The sequence below is a fragment of the Glycine max genome, chromosome 2 (assembly GCF_000004515.6).
Source record: "Glycine max cultivar Williams 82 chromosome 2, Glycine_max_v4.0, whole genome shotgun sequence".
NCBI classification, from domain to species: domain Eukaryota; kingdom Viridiplantae; phylum Streptophyta; class Magnoliopsida; order Fabales; family Fabaceae; genus Glycine; species Glycine max.
Window position 1 is genome coordinate 50,123,614 of NC_016089.4, and position 25,495 is coordinate 50,149,108.

The following is a 25,495-nucleotide window of genomic DNA, read 5'->3' on the forward strand; positions in this document are numbered from 1 at the left end:
CAAATGTTTGAATCTGCGAGTGGACGAGAGAGAAAACCTAGACCCGGGATGTTTTCGACTTTTCAACTTCATTTTTCTTTTCCGGCCTTTTTTTGAGTACTGTTTTAACATTAAAAATCCTTATATTAGCAAAAATTAATAATTAAAAATCTTTTTGCATAATAACTATATATAAGCTTCTCATGTCAGAGGACTTACGTTTACCTACCCCTAATGAATAAGTACATTACAAAAGTGAAATAAAGAGGACAAAGAAAAATTGGGTGAAAAACATGTGTTATTAGATGAATAGGATTAAAAAAAAAAGTCAAAACAAATTCTCTACTTATTTGTAGGAGTCTTTATGAGTCTAGTTATCTTCTGTCTAGTTAAATCTATATCTCAATTCAATCAAATATTTTATGAATTGAGTTGAATTTGTATAATTTTTTTAAAAAAACCAATTCAAACAAATCCAATCACAAATAAAATCATTTGGGTTGGGTTAACGAGCTTTGCAAATTTAAAATGATTTCAAATTTCAAACTAATTTATAAAAAAAAAGTAAAATAATAGCAAACACTGATACATATTACATAGGTCTATATCCAATTATATTACACCTCAAACCTTAAAAATTCAACCAACAAGACAAACCTATCGTCTACACCTAGAATATTTGATTAATTTGCAACATCACGGTTCCAGGTGAACTTTCATGTTATCCTTAAAAAAAAAACTTCTTACACAAAACATATTTAAAGAATTTCATAGAGTCCCTATCACTAATAATAATATTTTTAAAATTTAATATATATATATATATATATATATATATATAATGATAATAGTAATTTTAATATTAATTAATAAGTGAACATTTAAAAATTAAAATTTATAAACCAACTCATACATAAATAATTTTGATTAAGTTTGACCTAAATACACAAGAAAATCCAACTCAAATATTTTGAGTTGATTTTGGTCAAATAAGGTTCACCAATGACTTATGAATATTTCTTCTTATTTAAATAATTGATAAGAATATTGGAAATGAATAAATAAAATGTATAAAAAAATAATTATTTTAAAAAATTCTTTTTAGCTTATTTTAACATAAATTTATTTATTATTTTTAAATTAAAAGGTTAAAATAATTTTTATTTTATTCCAATTTAGGGATTTTGTTTAGTACAAGAAAAAAGAAACACCTCTCATTATTTCTCCTCTCGAACAATATAAATTTGATATTTCTATTTTGATATCTTTTTTATATTAAGAATTGATAATGGCTTTTTTCTTGGTAAAAGATTAAAGAAAAAAAATCAATTTCTTTTGTTCTAAAATGTCACCACACCTTGATGATTTTGGTCCTTTTTGAGAGTACTTTTAATATATTTTTTTTTTGTAGTTTTAGGTGGGTTTTCTTGAGTTCAATTTATGTAGCTTGGTTCATTTAAATGGGAGGCATTGAAATGTTAAGCACAGAATTTGTTTCTCTTTATGTTTCTATGAAAGGTTTTTGCAAATGCTTAAGGATTCTGCAATCAAGGTCACTTAAAATCTCTCTAACAATATATCATGCTTCTTATGTAGATTAAAAAACAAGCCTGTGACAAGTTTGAACCTACTTTTTACCCCCGATTCAAGAAATGGTGTGATGATTACTTTTATATCAAGGTATAATTCTTAATCCTTTTTCCACACAATAAAGCTTTAATACTGTATTTTTCAGCAGTCTTAGGACCTATTTGATAAAACTAAAGGTTAACAGTGATGAGTGACTATTAAGCATTCCGCGTCCAGTTCATGTACCTTTAATAGAAGTTTACTCATTAATTCTTTGGCTTTATGTTATATTTAATTTTGATGAATTTAATATATGATGAATTGAAGGCTGTCAGAATTAATAAACAAGAAACAAATGGTTGTAAATGGGTAACAGCAATGACTGTCGGTAATAATGAAATGATGGGAATGGGATGCAGGGGAAGCAAGAAAAGAGGTGAAGGGGTTTGCCAATAGTGGGTGATACTATGCATGAAGCATATGCAGCTGATACTATGATTTAGTATTTTTGGAGACTTGGGGTAGGTGTGTGAAAAGGACAATAAGTGATAAAATGTCAAAAACTTACATCATAAACAACATGCTTGCATTCAAGTGCCTCCTTTGCATCATCAACACTAACGATAGCAACCTTGCACTCCTCGTTTCTCTGAAGATCCAATTCCATCCATTTACGATGGCATTGGCGATGGGCCCGTCTAATTTTTTTCATCAAACTCAAATATAAACAAAATTAATTGATTTTTAGTCAATTAAAAAACTAATGTTGTTTGATACACGGTCTATATAATTATTATTTTTTTATTATCTTTTTTCGTTGTCTAAAGTTACCTAATTGTATTTGATATCAATGTGACATTACATTTATTCAAATGAGTTTAGTTGACACTTGATGGTGAAGAAATCAAAAGTATAAAAAAATTGTAATTAGAATGAAAATGAGACATTTTAAATTATAAAAAATAATAAAAATTGTTGTATTATTATAAACAGAAAAAAGACAATTAAAATTGTTTACTATAGGCAAACAAAAAAACTGGCCTAGGAAAAATTTCATACAATTTCACCTAATCTTTTTCTGTAATATGGATAGATATTTTGGTGGTAGGTTGGGAATGGATGAAGAGTGACAAGAATAGGATGGGATTGGGATAGTGTTTGTTTGTGTGTGGGATGAGGGTCATGGCTTCTTCTACGGTTGTTCCCGTTCCTCCTGTTCCAGTTGAGGGCGGAAAGCCAAGCCGCGGCGTTAGCATTCGGTCTCGCCTAAGCAAACTGTGCCAACAGGGACAACCTCACTTGGCACGCCATCTTCTGGACACGCTTCCACGTGCCTCCTCCGCGGTCTGGAACACCGTCATCATCGGCTTCATCTGCAACCACATGCCTTTGGAGGCCCTCCATCTGTACGCGGAAATGAAGTCCAGCCCGGACACCCCTTCCGATTGCTACACCTTCTCTTCCACCCTCAAGGCCTGCTCCCTAACCCAGAACCTCTTGGCCGGTAAGGCCATTCATTCCCATTTTCTTCGCTCCCAATCCAACTCTCGAATCGTCTACAACTCCCTCTTGAACATGTACTCCGTCTGCTTGCCCCCCTCCACTGTTCAATCCCAACTCGACTACGTCCTCAAAGTGTTCGCCTTTATGCGCAAACGAAACGTCGTCGCCTGGAACACCTTGATTTCCTGGTATGTCAAAACCCACAGACAGCTTCACGCACTTCGCGCCTTCGCCACCCTCATTAAAACTTCCATCACTCCCACTCCCGTTACTTTCGTCAATGTCTTCCCTGCTGTCCCCGATCCCAAAACCGCTCTTATGTTTTATGCCTTGCTTCTTAAATTTGGTGCTGACTATGCCAATGACGTCTTCGCTGTTAGCTCCGCAATCGTTATGTTTGCTGATCTTGGTTGCTTAGACTATGCTAGGATGGTTTTTGACCGTTGTTCCAACAAAAATACAGAGGTTTGGAATACCATGATTGGTGGTTATGTTCAAAATAACTGTCCCCTTCAAGGGATTGATGTTTTCCTTCGAGCCTTGGAGTCAGAGGAGGCCGTGTGCGATGAGGTCACTTTTCTGTCCGTTATCTGTGCTGTTTCGCTGCTGCAGCAAATTAAATTGGCTCAGCAGCTGCATGCATTTGTTCTTAAAAGTTTGGCAGTTACTCCCGTTATTGTTGTCAATGCTATCATGGTTATGTACTCCAGATGCAATTTTGTTGATACTTCCTTGAAGGTTTTTGATAACATGCCTCAAAGGGATGCTGTTTCGTGGAATACTATAATTTCTTCCTTTGTACAAAATGGTTTGGATGAGGAAGCACTCATGCTTGTGTGCGAGATGGAGAAGCAGAAGTTTCCCATTGATTCCGTCACTGCGACGGCCCTTCTTTCTGCGGCTTCTAACATTAGGAGCTCTTACATTGGAAGGCAAACCCACGCATATCTAATTCGCCATGGGATACAGTTTGAGGGTATGGAGAGTTATCTGATTGATATGTATGCGAAATCCAGGTTGGTTAGGACTTCTGAGTTGTTATTTGAGCAGAACTGCCCAAGTGATAGAGATCTGGCCACATGGAATGCTATGATTGCTGGTTATACACAGAATGGTCTCAGCGATAAAGCCATTCTCATTCTTAGAGAGGCATTAGTTCACAAGGTAATGCCAAATGCAGTGACCTTAGCATCGATTCTCCCAGCTTGTAGTTCAATGGGAAGCACAACCTTTGCCAGGCAACTTCATGCATTTGCCATACGACATTTCTTGGACGAAAATGTTTTTGTGGGAACTGCTTTAGTGGACACGTATTCCAAATCGGGTGCAATCAGTTATGCTGAGAATGTTTTTATCAGAGCACCAGAGAAGAATTCTGTCACATACACCACAATGATAATGAGCTATGGTCAGCATGGAATGGGTAAGAAAGCTCTTGCCTTGTATGATTCGATGCTGAGATGTGGGATTAAGCCTGATGCAGTTACTTTTGTTGCCATCTTGTCTGCTTGCAGTTATAGTGGTTTGGTTGAAGAAGGTCTTCACATATTTGAGTCTATGGACAAAGTACATCAAGTTAAGCCCTCAATTGAACATTATTGTTGTGTTGCAGACATGTTAGGGAGGGTTGGGAGGGTGGTCGAAGCCTATGAGTTTGTCCAGAGATTGGGTGAGGATGGTAATGCCATAGAAATCTGGGGTTCTATTCTTGGGGCCTGCAAAAATCATGGGTACTTTGAATTGGGAAAAGTTATTGCTGAAAAGTTGCTTAATATGGAAACAGAAAAAAGGATCGCTGGATATCATGTTTTGCTCTCAAATATCTATGCAGAGGAAGGAGAGTGGGAAAATGTTGATAGAGTGAGAAATCAGATGAAGGAAAAAGGTTTGCAAAAGGAAATGGGATGTAGTTGGGTTGAGATTGCTGGGTGTGTGAACTTCTTTGTATCCAGAGATGAGAAGCACCCTCAAAGTGGTGAGATATATTATATCTTGGACAAATTGACCATGGACATGAAGGATGCTGGTTATAAGCCATGCAACAATTCAAATTTAAATAGGATTTTGGAATCTAGTGACTGAAATGCATGTATTATAACAAATTTTATCAAAGTGAGCTGTTGGCTGCTCTGCAGTGGGCAGCTTTCAAAAAATTGAGTTTGGTTCGTTGTTACAGCAGTCACAGGGTTGGTTATAACCAATGATAGTTTCATGACCAGTGCACACATACATGACCCGAACTGCTATTGGTCATTCATTTGAAACAGTTCTTTCAGTGATGAACAACACATTCAATTCATGTACAATACCATTGTGCAGTTGAATAGTGACACAAGTTTGATCCTACCTTTTACCCCTGATACAAGAAATGGTGTGATGATTACTGTTATATTGAGGTATAATTCTTCAGCTCAGCCTTTTTTACATAATGCAGCATTTAAATACAATATTTGTCTGTAGTCTTAGGGCTTGCTTGATAAAACTGAAACCGAACAATTAAGAGCAAAGTGTTTTGGGTGATAGTGGAGATGTTATCTCATGAAGAAGTCTACGAGGTTGATGATACATTTATTCAAGATTCTTGCCATAGTGATGTTATAATGACAATATGTGGCAAAAGCTCAGGAACATCTATGTTGAGGCAAACTTGCAACTATGATTATTATTGAGTCTTACCCCTAAATAGTTTAATTTTATTTTGCAAGCATTGTAACTGTAGTGGTATATATATATAGGAAAACATATGGGATAGGATTCCTTTGGCATTATTTGTCTTACAAAACGAGACCAGCCAGTTTTCATGCACAATGGTCCTATTTTAGAGAATTTCATTTCCAGTTGAGTCCGTATCACGTGTAAAACTGTAAATTAGATGGATGCCTTCTGTCATGTTCAAGTTGCTTATGTATTCACTATTTTCTTTTAATTGAAGTTAAGTACATTGCATGTCATATGCCGTTGTTGATTGTTTTTCTTCGTTTTTCCTCTTAAATATAAATCCAGCACCGGGATGAAAGGAGAGGGCTACGAGAAATATTCCTGCGTGGGTACCCGTCGGAGAGAAAAGGTGGGATTGCCCTCTACAGATTGACACTAAACACGACACGGTAATAATTGTGATGAAGACAATACGCTAGATTCAATTTGTTATTGAACTTAGCTCGCCGGAAAAGACTCTACTACATGACATAGTTGCATATTTTATTAATCAATTATCAGATTGAATTGATAAATATTTACTTTTCATTGAATTAGGTATTAGTCAATGTGATGTAATTAATCACTTGTTTAGCTGAATTTCACTTTAGATGTCACAATCACTTACTAACATTCATACCAGTTAACAGTGTATTTTTCTGTTCCAAAACCATTCAATAGACATTTCACAAATTTGTTCAAAGCCAATTTAACGTGCAAAAAAACACTCCATGCCTGGAATCATCTTTTATAATTTTAAAAACACTTTCAAATTTAATTTTTATCATGTATGTTAATGGATTGTTGAATTGACGAATTGAGGTAGGTCTACTAACATATCCATAATCCTACACGGGGTAATTGATCAGTTCCAAGGTAGAAAATAAGTAGATAGAGGACATTCGATGTGATGAAACCACAATTTTGATGCTATGGATGACTACTAATGTCATGAAGCAAATTCAAATAACTTGACAAAAAATATATAATTTCGGACAATGTTCAGATGGAAACACGCGTTTGATGCACAGTGGCAAGAATTTGAAACAAAGAAATCAGTTACAGTAACAGGTAATTGAAATATTGAGGTCCGATTGACCTGTGCTGAACTAAATATATATATATATATCCTCCAACCATCCATGTTGTATATACATGGTTAGACTTGATTCATTATATAATCAATCAAACGACCTAAATAAGAGTGGGAACATCCACCTTCTAAGGAAGTCGTCCTACTTTTTTCACTCATTTCCTTGACTCTCTTCTTTGTGTCTAGATCCATGTCCATCAGATTCCTTATTCCGTTTTGTATCTTGTCCGCACTCAAAAGAGTGTTAGGTCCAGCCATGAACTGCACCCTGTAATCCAACGCAATCTCCACAGCCATGTTGAGCTCACGGACCAGTAAAAATGCATTGGTCTGCTGTTCGGCGTAGAGCGGCCAGGTGGCAATGGGCACACCAAAATATATGCTCTCAAGGGTAGAATTCCAACCGCAGTGGGAAACAAAGCCTCCAGTGGCCGGGTGGGCCAGTATTTGGGCCTGAGGGGCCCATCCGATGACCTTTCCGATTCCTGCCGTCCGATCTAGGAAGCCCGGGGGTAAAATTTCAACGAAATCGGAGGGAAGGTAATCAGAGGGCATGGCCATGAAACTGGAATCACTGGGGGGAGGTTTCCGCAGGGACCATAGGAAGCGGAGGCCACTGTCCTGAAGAGCACGTGCAATCTCCCTGACCTGGTCCTCTCCAAAAGAACCCTTGCTCCCGAAGCACAGGAATACTACAGAGGAGGGAGGCTGACTGTCTAGCCAGTCGAGGATGTCCCTGTCGTTATCATCCTGGAAATGGGACTTGGGGTTTGGGTTTAGCATGGGTCCAACCGGATAAATGGCGTGGGAGGAGAAGGAGCTCACCGCACGGGATTCCAGCTCCTGGAATGAATTTACTATAATAGCATCGGCTTTCTTGAGGCCAGCCCCGTAGGCCAAGAAAATGGGGTCCCAGTCCTTGTCGAGCACAAGAGAAGGCAAAGCTGTTGGCGGGACTGGGTTGGCGAAGGAGGGGATGAGCAAGTGAGTTTGGGACTCCCTGAAGTGGGTCTTGTCCTGTTCCCTCAGGGTGTGAAGATGAAGCATCAAACCAAGAAAGGCAAGGCCTGAGGTGAAGAAGACCAGCGAAGGAACCTTCAAGTCTTTGGCCACATCAATCATGGTTGTGCAGAACATGTCCACGACAAAGGCGGCGAGTGCTGGGGCGGAGTCGTCAGAGATGAGGTTGGAGACAGCTTGTTTGACGTGTGGTTTTTGTTGTTCGAGGAGAGAGGTCATTGCTGGTTCAGATTTGGAGGGTGATTCGGGGAGGTTGATGAACTGGAGACGTTGGGATGCAAGGGACTCTGTGTAAGCAGCACTTGTGGTGTCCATTACCAACACACTGATCCAGAGACGCTCATCGTGGTTGATGAGAAGCTTGGCGAACTCAATGGTGGGCACAAGATGACCAACTCCTGGAGAAGGGATAAACACCACTCGTGCAGCTTTCTTCATCCTTCCTCACAACTCAAGTCCACGCAAGTCTTTTTCTTTTTATGCTGATTGGGGTCTTATCGTCAACCTATGATATTGGCATATGTGGACATGGATGGACGTTATAACCCCAAAGCTGATTGGGCAAACAAGTAAAAATGGGCTGGCAGAGTAGGAGAATCCACATGTATTTTGATGAAGGCCTTAACCATGAAGAACAAGTCCTTTTCAGGACTCGAGCCATTGGAATGCAAGAGCCTTCGTCTTCTTCAGAAGAACCAGAAAGGTCCATGTCAAGTCACGTCCACAATGTGCCTGAATTTTGTTCATTTATCAACACCACTTCTCAAACGAAGCATTTACTTACAAACCCATCACCAGAAGAGTGGCAATAGTACTAGTACTTGTTTATAATTTATTTCTCAAACCACTTTTTTTTTTTTTTTAATTTCATCTGTATATTTCTATTTCCTTAATCGTTTATTTGTTTCAATCTATCATTTTCATCTTTATTTTTAAATTAAATTTCAATAAATTTTAAAAAGTATCTATTTATAAACAAATTAAATTATAATATAATTTATACAATAAGTAACTAACTATTGTAAACTTTAAATGTATACAAAATATTTATCAGTTACATTACACACACTAATATATACTTAAATATTTTTTAACATATAAATTATATTTTAGATTTTTAATAAATAATGATGAACATCACTTAAATTATTTTAATAAAAGATAAAATACTCAAAATGAATACGAGTATCTACATTATATGAATGATTTATTACATCAAATGTTTCCTTAATATTAAATATATAAATGTGATAAATATTAAAAAAAAGATTTATTACACGTAATAGTTATATTTGCCTCCAACAAAGTTACTAATAATAAATGATATATGGGATTTCAGAAAATGTTTCAACAATAATTTATTTTATTTTATCAAAATAATGTATTTTATTTAAAAGAAATTCATGTAAACATATGGATTATATGCCATTAATTTGATAGTAATACTATCGTTTTTATTTCTGTACCAAAAAAATTGATAGTATTATTGGATATATTGTTAATAAAAAAAAAAACAATCATTTACTACTCCTGGTCTTGGTTTTAAGAAGAAAAAGAAGATTTGGGAGGAAAATAGTGAAGAAAAAGCGCATACGGCGTTTGCGAAATTGCGATTTCATGTCATAGAGAGGAAAAGAGGAGAGGCGGGGCGGAGCAGAGACGAATGGCAGATCAGAGCGAGCATTCGAAAACGGCGTTGCCTCCGGAGGACCAGGACCGTCCCGTTCGGGTATACGCGGATGGCATCTACGATCTCTTCCACTTTGGCCACGCCCGCTCCCTTGAGCAAGCCAAGAAATCGTATGCTTCAATCATTTCCTAAGCCTCGTTTTCTATTTGATCCTTTTCTTTCCTTCCGAGATCTGATTATATATTTCATTTTATATCAATCCATTAATAATTAATTACTAATTCATTAATAGAAGGAGTTTCTTCAAGGTTCCATTCACAGACACTTACTTTGGGATTTTAGGTTTCCGAATACATACTTGCTTGTTGGGTGTTGCAACGATCAAGTCACCCACAAATACAAAGGCAAAACTGTTATGACAGAGGCCGAACGATACGAATCCCTGCGCCACTGCAAGTATGATATTTTATTTATTTTTTGTTTCTTCAACCTTTTGAATTTGAATTTGAGTTCGATTCCATTTTGAGACCAGATGGGTGGATGAAGTTATTCCTGATGCCCCCTGGGTTATCAATCAAGAGTTTCTTGACAAGCACAACATTGACTATGTGGCTCATGACTCTCTTCCGTAAGAATAATCTCTCAACATCAACATCTGAATCTAGTAACTTCATTGCATAATATAATCATCTTTTTTGCACTTGTCAACCCATTGTCCACAGTTATGCTGATGCCAGTGGTGCTGCCAATGATGTTTATGAATTTGTATGTATGAAAAAACCTTCTTTTTATTTTTTATTTTTAATTTCGTTGTTACTTTCTCCTTTCACTTATACTATATGCCGTGAACTTTGTATGCAGGTTAAATCTGTTGGGAGGTTTAAGGAAACAAAACGGACTGAAGGAATATCCACGTCAGATGTTATAATGAGGATTGTCAAAGATTATAACCAATATGTGCTGCGGAACTTGGATCGTGGGTACTCAAGAAACGAGCTTGGCGTGAGCTATGTGAAGGCATGATTTGGCATAGATCTCTTTGATGTATTCTACTTTAAAATTTAACATGATACCTCTTTAAGTAAATTGTTTGTTCTTATATTGACGTCACTCTTTGTTCCTTTGGTGAATGCTCTTGTCTTTTGTGGTTGTCATCATTACTTTGTCATAAATAGGAAAAGCGACTGAGGGTGAATAGAAGGTTGAAAACGTTACAAGAGAAAGTGAAGGAACATCAAGAAAAAGTTGGCGAAAAGGTATGTATTGCTATAACATATCATTTAGGTAATCAAGTTGAATTGATACATGTAATGATTGTTGAAGTAGGAGCTAAGAATGTTTGGTAACGTGCTTTGAAAAATTCATAGTTAAGCTCAATTGTGATTCAAACTGTTATGGGACGTTGGACATCTGCTACTGGTTTTTGGTTCAACGGTTTATCTTTACAATTTTGTTGAAGTATTGCATCTGTGGATCTCGGAGTGATTTTTCAATGACAAAAACGTGATTAAGGAGTAAAATCAACAAAAAAAACCAACCCAATCTGAATTGACATACGGTTATGTTGTTTTAATTGTTATTTAGAACCATGCAGTCTGTTTTAGTTCAGAATCATGGAGTCCTAACATTATCAAATCAATTGAATATACCCTCTCAAAAATTGCCTTCCTCATATTGTGATAAATTTCATTATATAGATCTGTGTTTTCAAATCCTCTGTATGCTTTAATATTTAAATAATTGTAGTAGCTTCATGAATCTTCTAGCTGTTTGATTACTATTGTAATTAGAGAAGGGTGGGTGGGGGGAGAACTTTGCAGATTGAATTTCTTATTTATCTTAGAAGTACTGCAAACCTTTGGCTACATGCTAAATTTACATATCTATATATATATTTTTTCAATATAGTTTTAAGTTATCATTGTAATTTTAGTGTGACAAACCTGGATGAATGAGAAAATATTGCTCTTAATTTCTCCCTTTTTTTTGTCAAACCTTCACTGTTGAGCATCTTAAATCACTGTTTCACTGGTAATTAGTGGTTGTATGATTTATTGCCATGAAACTGATATCAATCAGTTACTAGTTTAATTTGGCATAATTCTTTATTGGCAGTTATACATCTGATTCCAAATATTGCTTGTTTCAATTCTTTCCATGACTTTATTAAGCTCATATTAATATTTGGCCAACATTAAAATTCTTGTGCCTGCATGGAAAAGATACTAGAGAGTGAATAAACTATGGACTTGCTTTACTGTAATCATCTTGTAAAAGAAAATAGAGAGAATTGATACTAGTTTCTCATCTCTCTCTGAGTCTGTCTCTAAGAATAGTTTTTAAAAGCAGTATTAGGATTTAGGAAGCAGTTTTTTTAAATTATTGATTTTGCTAATGTATATCTGGGTGTGAGGGAGATGTTTCATTAAATTGAAAGTGTTGAAACTAATCTACGGTTTTTGCTTTGTATATAGCAGTGACCTATGCTTTTTATACATAATAAAGGCAATACTTGTCCTGTGGACATAAGTATTCTCCTTTCAACATTTATGTACGATTAATAGTATCATACATTAAAAATTATCATGGTTGTTTTTATTGAATTATCAATTATGGTAAAGATACATATCTATGCGTGGTTTATCCAGATCCAAATTGTTGCAAAGACTGCTGGTATGCATCGGAATGAGTGGGTGGAAAATGCCGACCGCTGGGTTGCTGGATTTCTGGAAATGTTTGAAGAAGGCTGTCACAAGATGGTGAGCCTAGTTTATGTGAAAACGCTATGCAACTCTTTCAATGTATGCAAACTTCTCATCTTTTTGCTTTCTTTTTTTAATGTTACCACTTGGATCTACAAACAGGGAACAGCAATTAGGGATCGAATTCAAGAGAGGTTAAGAGGTCAGCAGTCAAGAGATGGCACACTTCGTCTACAAAATGGCGAGGATGATAAGGATGACGATGACGAGGAGTATTATTATGATGATGAGGAGGATAGTGATGAAGAATATTTTGAAGAATATTATGATGATGACGAGCTTAATCCTCAAAATAATGGAAAAGATGAGAAAAAAGAATAGGTATACTTCGGTGGAGTTGGTTTCTCGGAAGAATGTCAATAGCAACTGTCCATGCGATATCTGTAATATTATATGCATTATATTGGATAGTGGATTTGAAGTTGCACAAGGGAACTTTCATTTTGCTGGTGCGGTCAAAATTTTGCGTGTTGAATGCTGGTATACAAGAAAGTGTTGTTTGTGCATATGCTTAATTTTAGATGGAAAAATACCATGTCCTTTTTTATTACGTTGCTAGATCAGGGAAGGAAAATCACTACTTCCCCGGACAATCTAACGTGAATTTTCACGTCCCATTGAAGTCATCAATTATAACTTTTGCATCTTGTAGGCATCATATATATTATGTGCGTGTTTTGGATATATGTCTGTAGAATTAAGTTTTAATCAATGTGATTTTATAAGAATGTGAGTTTTTAGTCATGTGATTTTTGTTTTCATGTATTAGAAAATTGATTTTGGCATGTTTAAAAACTTGCAATCACAAATGATTTTGGACATGTAATCACCAAAACGACTTGAGTTTAACATAACTAGGGATATATATAAAACAAATAACACAACTTAAGAGTCTTAATACAAAAATTACTTTTAATTGCTTCCATTAAACTTGAATTTGAAACTTGGAATTTTGTTTCCAACATTATACCAAGCATCATGGTCAACTGAAAAATCATGTTTGACTCATTTTAAACTCAAGTTGAAACATGTCAAAATATAGGTCCAAATACATGTTAACAACTATATAATTTCAAATAGACTTATTTTTTCACAATATGGGGATTTTACTATTATAAAGAGAGGGCTGCTTCTTGCTTCCACATTTTACGTTTCCAAAGGCGACAGAGATAAGGAATGTTATTTATATATAATACAAATTTATATTAACTTTTATGCAAAAGAGATAGGAAACAAGTATATAACAAAATAGAAAAATGGTATTTGGACACTATTTCATTTAGTGTGTGTTTAGTTTCACGATAAAAAAAATTGATTCTGAGTCTAAAATTAATTTTAAATAAATATTTACATGTTTGGATCCGTGCCCAGAAGTCACATTCTCCAGAAAATTCACATCAAATAGTTTAGAATACACAGAAAGTGTGGATCAAGTTCAATGTGATGTTAAAGCAAACATGCACGAAGTTTAAATAACTTTTACATTGAATAAAAAATTTATAATTTATAATGAGTTTTATTCCAAACTTTATATTGCCACTGGACTCCACTGCTTCCAACAATTCACTCTACCTTTATTGCCACTGGACTCCACTTCAAACTCTAGTCCAACTTCTACCAATAAGAAACTCCCCAATTCTCTTTTTTTCTTTTTCACGCTATTTTATAGATTCTAACACCTGCTTACCACCTTCTTATTCTTTAACTCTTCTAACAATTATATTCGAAAATAAAATCAAACTTTTACCTTGACGCCAAATGGGGCTGAAAAGGCCTTCCATTCTCTACTTGGGCTTAAAACTTCTTTCACCTCTAATTATTCTTTCCTCCACCCCCTTGCATTTTGGACTGGAAAGCCTAATCGGACACGCTAACACCTCTCTTTTAAATATTGTGAATAATTATAATTTATTAAAATTCATTCATTTTTGATAACTTTAAGAAACCAATCAAAATTTATAAGCAAGAGAATTGAGAGGCATGTGAAGAAAGGTGTGGGAGCCGAGTGCAGAGGAAAAACCTAGAATGGAGAATCGTGGGAGAAGTGTAAGGATCATAAAGTTGGCATGTCACGAGTTGCAGTTGGCGGGTAATAATCGTGGGATAACTAACTATTGCTGAAAAGCGAATAATCTTTCGAGTTTGGTTAATTAATTAATTAATTATCTCAATCAAATGATCCCTAACCCTTGTTCGGATCGGTATCATCATTTTCACCCCTCTTTTCCTTCTATTATTATAATTCTAATCAAACTATAATATAATACATTATGGCGTTTGGGCATTTGATGCCATGACTGTAACAGTTTTGCCAAAGCGTTTCCTTGGATGGAAAAGAGAGGTGTCAGTGCTGATGCTGAGCTCCAACTTGCTGATTTTGGGCCGGATCCTGCCCAGGTTACTCTAAATATTTTCTTCTGAAATGAAACCCTGGGTTTGGTTTGATCTGAATAATCGTAATGTGACTACTAAATTATTTCTGTGCTTTCTTTTCATTCAAGATCTTTTTTTTTTTTTTGTGGGTCTGGGTGTGGCAGTGCACTATAATCTGTTTTTTTTTTTTTTTTTTTTTTTTTTTTTATCAATTGATTAGAATTAGATTACTATTGTTTTTGTAACCAAAAAAGATTACTAATGTTTTACTAGTATTTAGATTAACTGGATAGACTAAGTAATTATTAATTATAACACCATGCCATCATAAAAGGAATACAAACAGGTCCAGCTCTGAATTATACTTTGATGGCATGGCATTGTAGACATGTACTGGAAATGAAAAGGGTGACAAGGCCTTCCGGATTCCTCAGTCCAGACGACCTAATCTATCCTCACTGCAAATACCAGCACGGTCACTAGATATTGCATTATCTACTTTTGCAAAGACTGATGGTCCTTTGGTTTCACGATCAAGTCCTGGTTCCACAAGAGGACTTCCCCCAAGGCCAAATTCAGCCAAAGTCAGGTCTTCAATGAGAGGTTTACTTCCTCAGAGGAGCTTCAAGATAAATACCTGTTCCCAGGATATTGAAAGGACAGGTCTCATAGTTCCTAACACTCCCCCATCAGATGCTCCTTTGGATAAACCTTCCTCTTCTACTCATCTGTCTCTTAATAATAAGGTTATCTCCCCATCAACAAAAGTTTCACATTCATTACCAGTTACTCCATTTGCAACTTCGGCTGCAGAGAATGGACACGGAAGACATTTAGGATGTGATTCTGGTTTAAGTGTATGTTTCCACTGTTCATTCTAGTTTCAAGACCAAAACAACTACTTTTACATTGTACTTATTATTTACATTTTGTAAGTAAAAAATGGCACATGTTACTTAATGTATGTATGCCTTTTCTTTTTGTATAGACAATGGAAGTTCATCAGCATATGATGCGATCATTTTCAGTCCCAGTTAATGGCAAATCCACTAATTTAAGGGTTACAGATTCTAGGGGCTTGATTCGTGTAATTTCGGCAAAACCACATCGTGAAACTGTTGGTGGAAAGTCAACTGACGGGGCTTTCGTTCCAGAGATTGGTAATTCCTCAAAAATATATGGAATTTTCAAAATTCTCTTCTAAAGGTCCCTTTTAAACTTCTTGATTAAAATGTGCATAATTTGAAATGTTCTGTCATTTTGAAAAGCAACGTGTATTTGATATCGAGTTGAGCACTAAACCATAAATTAAATGAAACTAGCAACAATAATATAGAAGAAAGAAAATAGAGGTTTCCTGGAGATATAATCTAAGGAAAACCTTTTCATTTCATTGCAGTGGACTCTCCAAATTAAAGAAAGAAATGATAATACTGAATGAAGTTTATAATGATGTTAACTTTTAATTTTGATTCTCAATTTGATCTTAGGGTTTTAGTTAATGGTTTGTTTTCTTTTTCTGAGTTAGGATTCCTATAGAATGCATAAATTTTTTAATCAATATGCTATTCTCATTATCCTGTATTGTCTTGTTAACTGTATGCTTAAATCCCTCCTCCTCCTTTGTGTCTTTTCACTCTGTTCTTTCCTTTCCAGCCATTGAAGATGCTACTGAGGATATTCCAGAGGAACAAGCAGTCTGTAGGATTTGTTTGGTGGAGCTTGGGGAAGGAGGGAATACACTTAAGATGGAATGCAGTTGTAAAGGTGATCTTGCACTTGCTCACCAAGAATGTGCAGTAAAGTGGTTTAGTATTAAGGGAAACAGGACCTGTGATGTCTGCAAGCAGGATGTCCAAAACCTCCCAGTAACACTGTTGAAAATTTATAATCCTGAAACTCTTGCTAGGCAGGGATCAAATGTGTCACAACAGTCAGAAATAGTTTATTACAGGTATGTTTAATTACTTCACCGTGTTAGTCATCTGTGCGTTCTATTAGCACTTAAACTGACATAGAAGAGACCTAAAGTGTTATCTATGATATGATATTAGGGCAACCAGGCTGGTTATAAATTTTTATAAAGTAGTAGATCTTAATTATTTTGGGTTGTTAAGTTTAAAACGCTTCAGCTTCAGTAAGTGGCACTGTGGCAGTAAGATGTGCTGTTGGTATTGTTTGGTATCCTTTTTGTTCCTTTTAAGGAAAAGAAAGAATACAAGGAAAAAATTACAAAGAATAGATTTCCTTCTTTCACTTTACCAAAGAAAATAACAGAGCTGTCCAATCCCTTTTTATATTCATCTAAGAATCCCCCCTTGGAAGAATCCATGTGCTGAGCTCCAATAAGATGCCATCAGAACAATAATGTTCTACACCAAGTTGAAGGATATTATCCTTGAGTAACCAAGCATCTCTTCTCCATCCTAAGACCCAAATGACAGTGTACAAGACACTGCCGTAAAACTTTACCCTCTGCACCTGCCAAATTTTAGAATTCATCTAAAGAAACTGCTCGTTGCTATGGGTGAAAATCCAAGGCCCATCAAACACACCAAAAAGCCTTCTCCATATGCTATTGGCTGATGGACTGTCTAATAAACATATGCAGTTGATTCTGATATTGAACAACATATACATCTGCTTCTTCTTTTTTTTTGGATAAACAAAGTATTTTTTAAGAAAAAAAGACATGTCAAAACCTAGAGGATAATAAATAAATCAAAATCTCTTTGTTAATCTACCAAAGATACTCCTCCTAAAAAGACATAAACATCACCCTTCTTACGTCTACAAAAATCTATGATAAATCATCAGCCGATCACTACTTTTCTAATTGTAATGTATTCTAGCATTTTAATGCATGACAGGATCTGGCAGGATGTACCAGTACTTATCTTGGTCAGCATGCTTTCGTACTTTTGTTTTCTAGAGCAACTACTGGTATGCTTTTCTTTGTATCTGTGCTGAAGTTTATGGTAACTGGCTAACTGCTGCTTGCATCAAGTTATGATTTTGGGCTTATTGCATCTAATTATCACAGTGCCATCTACAAGAGAAACTTGCCTCTGAAAGATTATTTTGACCAACTTGTAGTTGTTAGTAGGTGATTCTGAAAATATAAACTCATCCACTGGTAGTATAGCAATTTTCTCAGTTTATAGATGAAGGAAAATTTTCTAGGTTTAGGGCATAATAACAGGGAAAACCTACTTAGGGCTTGTTTGTTTAAACTTATTTTTTATTTTTTATAATAAAATAAACAATTTTTTTTATGTTTGCCTAAATAGTTTTTTCTTAAAAAAAATAGTTTTATGCTTTTTTTAAGAAGGAAATCCTATCTGCTTCTTAAAAAGGTAAAAAATCACTTGTTTGAAGTTTAATTAATGCTGAAGGAGTGGGAAAAGTGGTTTACAATTTAGGCAGGTTGTAGGTCCAAATTTAAACAAATGGCTTTCTTTGCATTTTATTATTTTGTTCAATTTGTTCGTTAATTATTTCATGGAATACATTTTTGTACCTATGTTCTGGGGAATAAAGGGAGGGATTTGAACCCACAACCTCTCCTTGCCCCCTTCTCCCTTTAACCACCAAGCCAACTTTATAAGTTATAACTACTGTTTTGTGTGAAATATAAGTGTGTCTGACACAATGGTTTCTAGTTTACCAGGTTTCAGATTTGGGATCTCATGCTCTTGCCATTTCATTACCATTCTCCTGTGTTTTAGGTCTCCTTTCATCTATGATTGCATCAACCATGGGTAAAGCTGTTTTCTTCTCTCTTTCTTAACATTTGCACTTTTGATTTCATTTTTGTTCTGGTTTTTATTTTTATTACGAAGTATGAAAGTGAACTGGTATTCATGTATAATTTTCAAATTTATAGTAAGTTAGAGAAATGTTAGCAATATGCTCTTTATACTCCTTTGAAGGCACTTCCTTCTATTGGATGATATTCATGTAGGCCTCATCTCCTATTTAACGAGTCCCATTTATTATTTACTAAGACTTGCATGAATTTTAATTCATGGTACAAAGTGTGTTGGAAAGAATTATTGGAAAGAGTTGCTAGAATTCATCAAGTAGGTTATTATGCACCAAGCTATGGTTAAAGATATGGGTAATGGTAAAGATAATCATGAGATAGTAAAATGGAATACATGCAATGGAAATTGAGAAATATTGGACAAACAAGTAACAATGCATTGCAATTGACAAATATTGGACTAACTAGTAGGTTCTTATAAACATGTAAATCAGATGTTTCGACCTCCATTGGGCTGGAATTATTATTTAGTATGTCTTTCCTCACTAGACCTGTAAATTTCATTCCTTATCTGCGCTTTTCCTACCACCAAAAGAATTGAGATAAGTTACAAGGTCTGTACACCTCATTTCTCTATTGAGAATTACCCTCATCACTACTGTAATTACTAAGTGTCTAACTCTTGTTTATCAAGGAAGAATAAGCATTCCTGTACCCCCAAAAAAGGAAGAATAAGCATGTTCAAGTATTTCTTGCTTGTTTATTTGAGTTTTTCAGTTTCTTTTTTTGAATATAAACTATATTTTAATTAAAGATGTTTAAAAAATTGTAATAGTTATGTAAGTTTTGTTTTTAAAAACTGTTTTACTTCTTTTTTCATAGGTTAAAAATATCAGCTTATGAAAAAAGCCCCCCAAAAAATTTATAATGCAGAATCATTTTTGTAAGCTTTAACAAACTGGGAGGACCCAGAAAATAGAAGCTTTCCCTTTAACATCTGACGTTTTACTTCCATTTGCTTTTATAATGGGCTTTATCTTAAAAGGCAGGGTTCTATAATAATAGTTTTTAAGTTAAAGGAGAAGTCAACATTGTTAAATAATTTTAATTTAAAGAGCAGTAGGAGCTTCAGTGACAAAAATATCAAATGGAAGATAATCCAATTAAAAAGGAGTGGATGAAGACCTAAGAAAACTCGAAAAAGGTTCTAGCTCTAAATGGTGCTGATCCATATCCTCCTCTTCCTCCTTCCTCCTCCCTTAGTTTTCGTCTGTTAAGTCCTGTGGAAAAAAGCATTGATGTTGTTGTCCTACAGTGGGTGGATGGCTACAGTTCAAAGTTCTCTTTAGTTAATGCCGGGTTGTTACCCCTGTACTGGATCTTGATATTTGTATTTAAATGTAAATCTTGGACTTTGATTTTGAACCTGATTATGTGTGGGTTTTGGCAAATTGGGGGATACAGTTTAAGTCAGATGAGTTAAAAGAAACAAAGTTTGTTTGGGTTTTGGCAAATGGAGTATACGATTAAGTCTGGTGAGTTCAAAGGAACAATTTCTATCAGTTGCAACATCTGATTTGGTATCGAATATCTGATTTAAAACAAATAAAGTGGTAAAAGAAGCTGACATTGTCCTATTGTTTCTGACATGAGAATTCATTAGAACAAGACCCATACTCTGTAATTTTCCTGTTCATTTTAAGTTTAGTGAGTTCAAAGAAACAATTTCTATCAGCCGCAACATCTGGTTTGGTGTGTAATGTCTGATTAAAACAAATAAAATGGCAAAAGAAGTTGACATTGTCCTAATGATTCTGATACGAGAATTGATTAGAACAAGGCCCATACTCTGTAACTTCTTTGTTCATTAGATCCTCTGGAGTTGCTTTAATCCTATTCTGTAGACTACATGATACAGGGTTATTAATTTCTGATTAACATGAGTGATGCTGTTGTGGTGGCAGTGAGCAGGAGTTTCGTATGGGCTTATGCTTGCTTCCAGTTTGCAATTCTCATCCTGTTATCTCATGTATTTTATACTATTGTAAGATGATATCCTGACTTCGTGAAGATACTTGGCACTCGGTGAGAGTGAAAATATATATATTTTGACATCTACCTTTTTTTCACTTTTGTAGCTCAATTTTAATGCAATTCTCTCCATTCTCCTTTCCTCATTCACTGGATTTGGGATTGCAGTCAGTATGAATTCTCTCATTATGGAATTCATTGGATGGAGAACTAGCAGGCGGGTTCAATCCTCCATTGAGAATGTTAACAGGACACAGCAGCAGCATCGTGAGCATGTGCAACAACAGGGACAGGAAGATGAAGGACAACATCACTTACAAAGACAACAAGAGCATCATCTGCCGCAGCATGGTAACAGTTGATACAACTGATTCAGGGCAGTCTTCCTCAATTATGAAGACTTCTGTTCTTCTTCTTCTTCTTCTTCTTTTTCTTACTAACTTTTTACACTATATACATGAGTGAGAATTTCCACTTGAAGGTGTGAACCATGATATTTGTTAACATAGTTAAGCGTTACTTTTGTATGTTATCCTCTTTTCCTTTCACTGACAAGCAATCCCATCGACTAATTCAACCCCATCAATGAAAACACCCTCAAGTTACTACCGGCGATTTGTCACGAACAGAGTGCATGAATAAAAAGGAAATTTTTAAGTCCCGGAAAAGTTACTAGCAATTCCCCAAATGACAAAAATATAGAAAATAAAAGAAAAAGGTTGCTACAGTTTAAGGTGTCCTAGATAGAGTGCATGGACTTCAGGTAACCAGATGCCGGTTTAAATTTATTAAATTGGCAAATGGAAGGGTAAAACTATGAGAAATTGATTACACATGTACGTAGCTATGACAAAACCATGCAATGTAATGCCAAGGCGAGCCCCAAAATACCCATTCCAAAAGCAAAGGAGATTATGATCTGCTACCCAATTATCTCCCGCAATACATGGAATTATACAACACAAATCTGTGGAAGAGATGAAAAGAATATTTCTCATCTATGCCACCATCCTTTTAATGGAGAGAGCCCTTAGCTTCTACATCTTGCGGATGCAGGGGAATTGCTGGAAATATATATGCTGTAGTTCACTTTTAGAATAAGGACAATGGAAAAACCAACTTAGGGAAATTTATGACTAGTTTATTTAAATTTATTTATTGAAACAAATGCTTGTTTTAATAAAATAAATATATTTTTTATTTTTTTAGTATATTTGTCTAAATTATTTCTTAAAAAAATGGTTTATTTTAAGAAACAAATCCTTTGCTTCTTAAAAAATACTTATCTAAAAAACACTTATTTTAAACAAATCCACCATCATAATATCTTTAATTCTTGGTAAAAGTGTCAAACCACAGTTGAATTATCAAATTACAAGTACAAAAAATATGTTGCAGTTCCAACTTAACCATTATGAAAACTTAAAAGACGTGTCATTAAACGAAGAAAACACATGACTAACTGAAAAAGAGTAATTGTATAAAAGTTATTTTGTGTAGAATTAAATTGCTTTTTGGTACATATGTGGAGAGTTAAATTTATTATATAGAAGTAGAATAATGCTCTTTCAAATTGCAATTCAAGAAAACACGAGTGAAGTCCAAATTAAAGCACAGACTATGATCTAATGCTTCATGACATTAGAAAAAAAGAAGAAAAATTTTGTTTCTAAATGGATTATTTGTTAACTTCTTGTCAAAGTGTATCAATTAATTCAAGTAGTATTTTAAAACAATAAGATTGAGTATCAAGTCTATAGGGACTTTGATTGTACTCAGAGTTTGTATATGTCTAATTTTAAGTGAATAATGAATTAAATTCGATATTGGTCGAATCATGATACGAAAATGTAAAATTTAACATAAATAAAGATAATAAAACAAAGCACATTAAAAAGATAAAACATAAACAATTGGGGGTGAATTGTCGGTTGAAGCAAAATTACCAAATGTGTTGGGACTCAACCTACTGAAACTATTCTTGATGCAATAATAATGATTTTTTTACTATTTAACATTATTTAGATTATTACCTTCATTCGCTAATCCACTCTAACCATGATCTCTCATGTGAAAGAGTATAAATTACCTAATTTCACTCTTAATCCCTTAAGAGCTACATAAAATAATTTGCTTTAAAAATAAAGATGCATAAATAAGACTAAATAATATCATTCTATCCCTAGACATGGATCACCTAGATGTTTTTTTCAAGTTCTTAAGAGATAAACATTTTCCAATGCATAAACCTTATAACACCACATGAACATGGGTGATCAAACCATAAACATGATATTAAGGACAAAAAAGAGGCAATAATATCAAAATAACATTAAATAGATAGTTAGAATCATTACATTAAGAATGTTTGGTTGATGAGCTCCCAACAATGGATGGTTTAACCTTTCATTGTCATGAAAGATTTACACGTACAAAAAGAAAATAAGAGGTGTGGAAGAGAATGGAAGAAAATGGAGGAAATGATCCCTAAGTGAGTGAATTTTCTCTCTTCTCTTGTGTCCTAGCTCCTTATTTGGACCCAACTTCAAGTTTCCCCATTTCTTTTTCTTTAAAATGCAACAGTCATGTTTTTTGACATTAAATGTGTGCTAAGCTTGCATGAGCACTCTGAGCGCACATGCAAAGTCCAGCTGACATAAGTAACTGCACGCTAAATCGTCAGATGTGGGTTAAGTCGCCAGATACGCGCTAAGCCTGACCTCAAGGTTGACTCCTTGCACTAAATGGTTGTTGACGCACTACTCTAGTTCTTCAACCATCTTCCAGGACTCCTGTTGTGTGATTCTACAAAAAATATAATCAAACATACTGTAAATTGACTAATTTTAGCATCTACTGGATAAAAACTCAGAAGAAATCAAATTCCTAATGTTTTGACACAAATAAAGTAATAAAAGAGAGAAAAATTAAATAATTGTTACGCGATGTAAGTATACAAATTAGGTATGCATAACAATTATCATTAGTCCTCTTATTAAGCAAGAGGGAGGAAAAACAATTCAGCATAGTATGGTGAGCTCATCATAGGTTAACATATTTTTTTAGTTCGACAAATGTTAATTATTAGTATTGTTAATTTTTATTAGTAGAAGAGATTGAACTCACAATCTTTTTTTTTCCTTAACCATCCAAGTCACGTTATCTCCTTAGCTATAAATTGCCTCTTTTGATCAATAAGTTGTGATGTTGGTCTCTTAATATTAGTTCAGAATCAGGGGCCTCTAGGAGATGGCTTTAACTGAAAAGACAAAATGCTTAAACCATGTGCTTGCTTTGAAGATTATGAAGTAGGCCAACCAGATTTGGAATTGGAGGGATAAGTATGAAAGGTGTGAATACCATTTCCACAAGTGCAGTGTTAATTAGGAATTTATCATCGATAAAGGATTACACTTGGGGTGAATGCATTATGCATGTGCCTGTGCACAATTGTACGTGATTGATTGCTTGATGCTCTTTTTAATCACGTATGTAGTAGCCGCGTCCATCTCAGAGGGATTGGGTGTTTGGTCCTCATCTTTTACTCTTGACTCTTCCATCTTCCTTCTTCATTTTATTTTTTAAATTCCCTCTTCATGCCTTATTCTCACTTCCCACGTCCTTATCCCCCATTAACATGGAAATGCAACTAATGTTACCATTCATTATTAATTACTATTTACCCTTTTCTACTTGTTTTTTACATAATTACATGAAAAATGTCAACGTTATTTTCAAAATAAATCACTTTACAGTCGTCAATTGGTTAAAAATCACTTTGCTACATATTGTTATGTCCCATTGGCTCAAAAAAATCTTGGCATATTAGGCCTACGAAGTGGAGCACATGATTTCTTAGATATATCTTGCTCTTTCTGAAGTAGAACAACAACACACGTCTTCATAAAATAAAATAAAAACGCCTCACACGGGGCATGTGACACATGAGAACAATCTAAGTGTGTAATACTCTTTGATCGGGTTAGATTTTAAGAAATTAGGTTTCTAGTTCAAATTTATACAACTTTTATTATACGAGAAATGTGAGATAAATAACGTGCATGATAAAAAAATTGAAGAAAAAGAGTTGTAAGAGATACTGTATAAAAAAGAAATATAAATATTATAACTTTCAGATTGTCTTTTTTTTTTTCTTTTCAAGTTGAAGACTATCTTTGGGGAAACTAACTAAAAGATTAGTTGAAAACTGATTACAGTCAATTTGCTAGTCATTTTTCAACAAATAATTGGAAGTTTTGTGCGGAAAAACTAAGGATCCTATTAGTGCTGATGGAATATATGCCGGAATAATTGAAATAATATTTAAAATGTTTAACTAAGGTCCTCATCGAATAGCTTCTTCTTATAATTAATAATCCGTGCAGATATGAAAATGAAATAGTGATGAGTTAGCAGAGTACGTAGAAGTTACTAGAGGAAAATGACCAACACAGAGATAGATAAAAGGGTTTGGTTGAAGAAAGGAAAATAGGCAGCTGATTGAAATTTAAGGGTATTATATATATAAATTCATGCAACAAATAAAAAATGTCTTTTTTTTAAATAAAAAAATGAATTCTATCACGTGAAAGAAATTAGAGGGAGCACGTATAAGAGATGCATAATGCAATAAGAGTGGTTACACAGAGAAAGTAAAACCAACTCAAGTCGACCAAGTGGCCAAATTTCCAATTAGGGTAATTTTCTACTTTAGAAGAGCAAATAATGGTAGTTGTCAACTTATAGAAGGCACATGAAAACACAGATTGAGTTAGTAAGGCATTGATTGATGCTGAATGCCGCGGGTACGCAACTGATAAGAGCTATATAACCATAATGAATAGTTTTGGGCATGTGTAACTCATTTTCCACATTTCCCAAAGATATTTTTTCAAGTTTAATTAACTTCCTAGCTAGCTATATTTGTATATATATAACACCCTTCAAATCAACTAACTCCCTGCGTTTTTTGAGTTCTTCAATATTTGCAAATTAATTGGCATGACTTGAAATTTGCCATATCTTTGTTACCCATTACAAAATAGTTCCATTTTTCATTTTCAAATTAATAT

General features: G+C 34.7%; 3 protein-coding genes and 1 non-coding gene across 9 annotated transcripts; 3 read left to right on the forward strand and 1 right to left on the reverse strand.

The window, feature by feature from the left end:
- The first annotated feature begins 2,587 nt into the window (after nt 1-2,587).
- LOC100526883 (pentatricopeptide repeat-containing protein At3g22150, chloroplastic) lies at nt 2,588-6,451 on the forward strand. The gene is made up of 2 exons (XR_003265505.2): nt 2,588-5,447; nt 6,055-6,451. It is a non-coding gene; the product is annotated as a pentatricopeptide repeat-containing protein At3g22150, chloroplastic (transcript).
- A 286-nt stretch (nt 6,452-6,737) lies between these two features.
- On the reverse strand, nt 6,738-8,773 carry LOC100788937 (putative UDP-glucose flavonoid 3-O-glucosyltransferase 3). The gene has a single exon (XM_003518534.5). It carries the CDS (start codon nt 8,297-8,299, stop codon nt 6,908-6,910), a length of 1,392 nt encoding a protein of 463 aa, XP_003518582.1. The 5' UTR covers nt 8,300-8,773; the 3' UTR covers nt 6,738-6,907.
- Nucleotides 8,774-9,407: 634 nt separating this feature from the next.
- LOC100807840 (choline-phosphate cytidylyltransferase B-like) lies at nt 9,408-12,915 on the forward strand. Its single transcript, NM_001255597.3, has 8 exons — nt 9,408-9,661; nt 9,834-9,947; nt 10,024-10,119; nt 10,214-10,256; nt 10,353-10,508; nt 10,667-10,747; nt 12,140-12,250; nt 12,356-12,915. Exons 1-8 carry the CDS (start codon nt 9,525-9,527, stop codon nt 12,572-12,574), a joined length of 957 nt encoding a protein of 318 aa, NP_001242526.2. The 5' UTR covers nt 9,408-9,524; the 3' UTR covers nt 12,575-12,915.
- Nucleotides 12,916-14,194: 1,279 nt separating this feature from the next.
- LOC100789461 (uncharacterized) lies at nt 14,195-20,971 on the forward strand. 6 transcript variants are annotated; one of them, XM_006575695.3, is made up of 9 exons: nt 14,195-14,342; nt 14,560-14,650; nt 15,013-15,483; nt 15,615-15,786; nt 16,283-16,580; nt 17,479-17,569; nt 18,297-18,387; nt 20,357-20,436; nt 20,531-20,971. In XM_006575695.3, exons 1-9 carry the CDS (start codon nt 14,320-14,322, stop codon nt 20,783-20,785), a joined length of 1,572 nt encoding a protein of 523 aa, XP_006575758.1. In that variant the 5' UTR covers nt 14,195-14,319; the 3' UTR covers nt 20,786-20,971. The 6 variants fall into 6 exon arrangements, with proteins under 6 accessions (XP_006575758.1, XP_040865859.1, XP_006575760.1 ...); XM_041009925.1 differs by having other exon boundaries at nt 17,497-17,569; XM_014771049.2 differs by having other exon boundaries at nt 14,210-14,454; nt 20,357-20,477; nt 20,592-20,971.
- The last annotated feature ends 4,524 nt before the right edge of the window (nt 20,972-25,495 follow it).

Bases quoted from the DNA above. Each gene is read 5' to 3' on its own strand.
- LOC100788937 (XM_003518534.5), bottom strand. From the start codon at position 8,299: ATGAAGAAAGCTGCACGAGTGGTGTTTATCCCTTCTCCAGGAGTTGGT.
- LOC100807840 (NM_001255597.3), top strand. From the start codon at position 9,525: ATGGCAGATCAGAGCGAGCATTCGAAAACGGCGTTGCCTCCGGAGGAC. The intron at 10,257-10,352 runs GTATGTATGAAA...CTTTGTATGCAG, and splicing joins CCAATGATGTTTATGAATTT to GTTAAATCTGTTGGGAGGTT. The intron at 12,251-12,355 runs GTGAGCCTAGTT...ATCTACAAACAG, and splicing joins AAGAAGGCTGTCACAAGATG to GGAACAGCAATTAGGGATCG.
- LOC100789461 (XM_014771042.2), top strand. From the start codon at position 14,429: ATGATCCCTAACCCTTGTTCGGATCG. The intron at 17,570-18,296 runs GTATGCTTTTCT...CTAGTTTACCAG, and splicing joins GTTTTCTAGAGCAACTACTG to GTTTCAGATTTGGGATCTCA. The intron at 20,437-20,530 runs GTAAGATGATAT...TCACTTTTGTAG, and splicing joins CTCATGTATTTTATACTATT to CTCAATTTTAATGCAATTCT.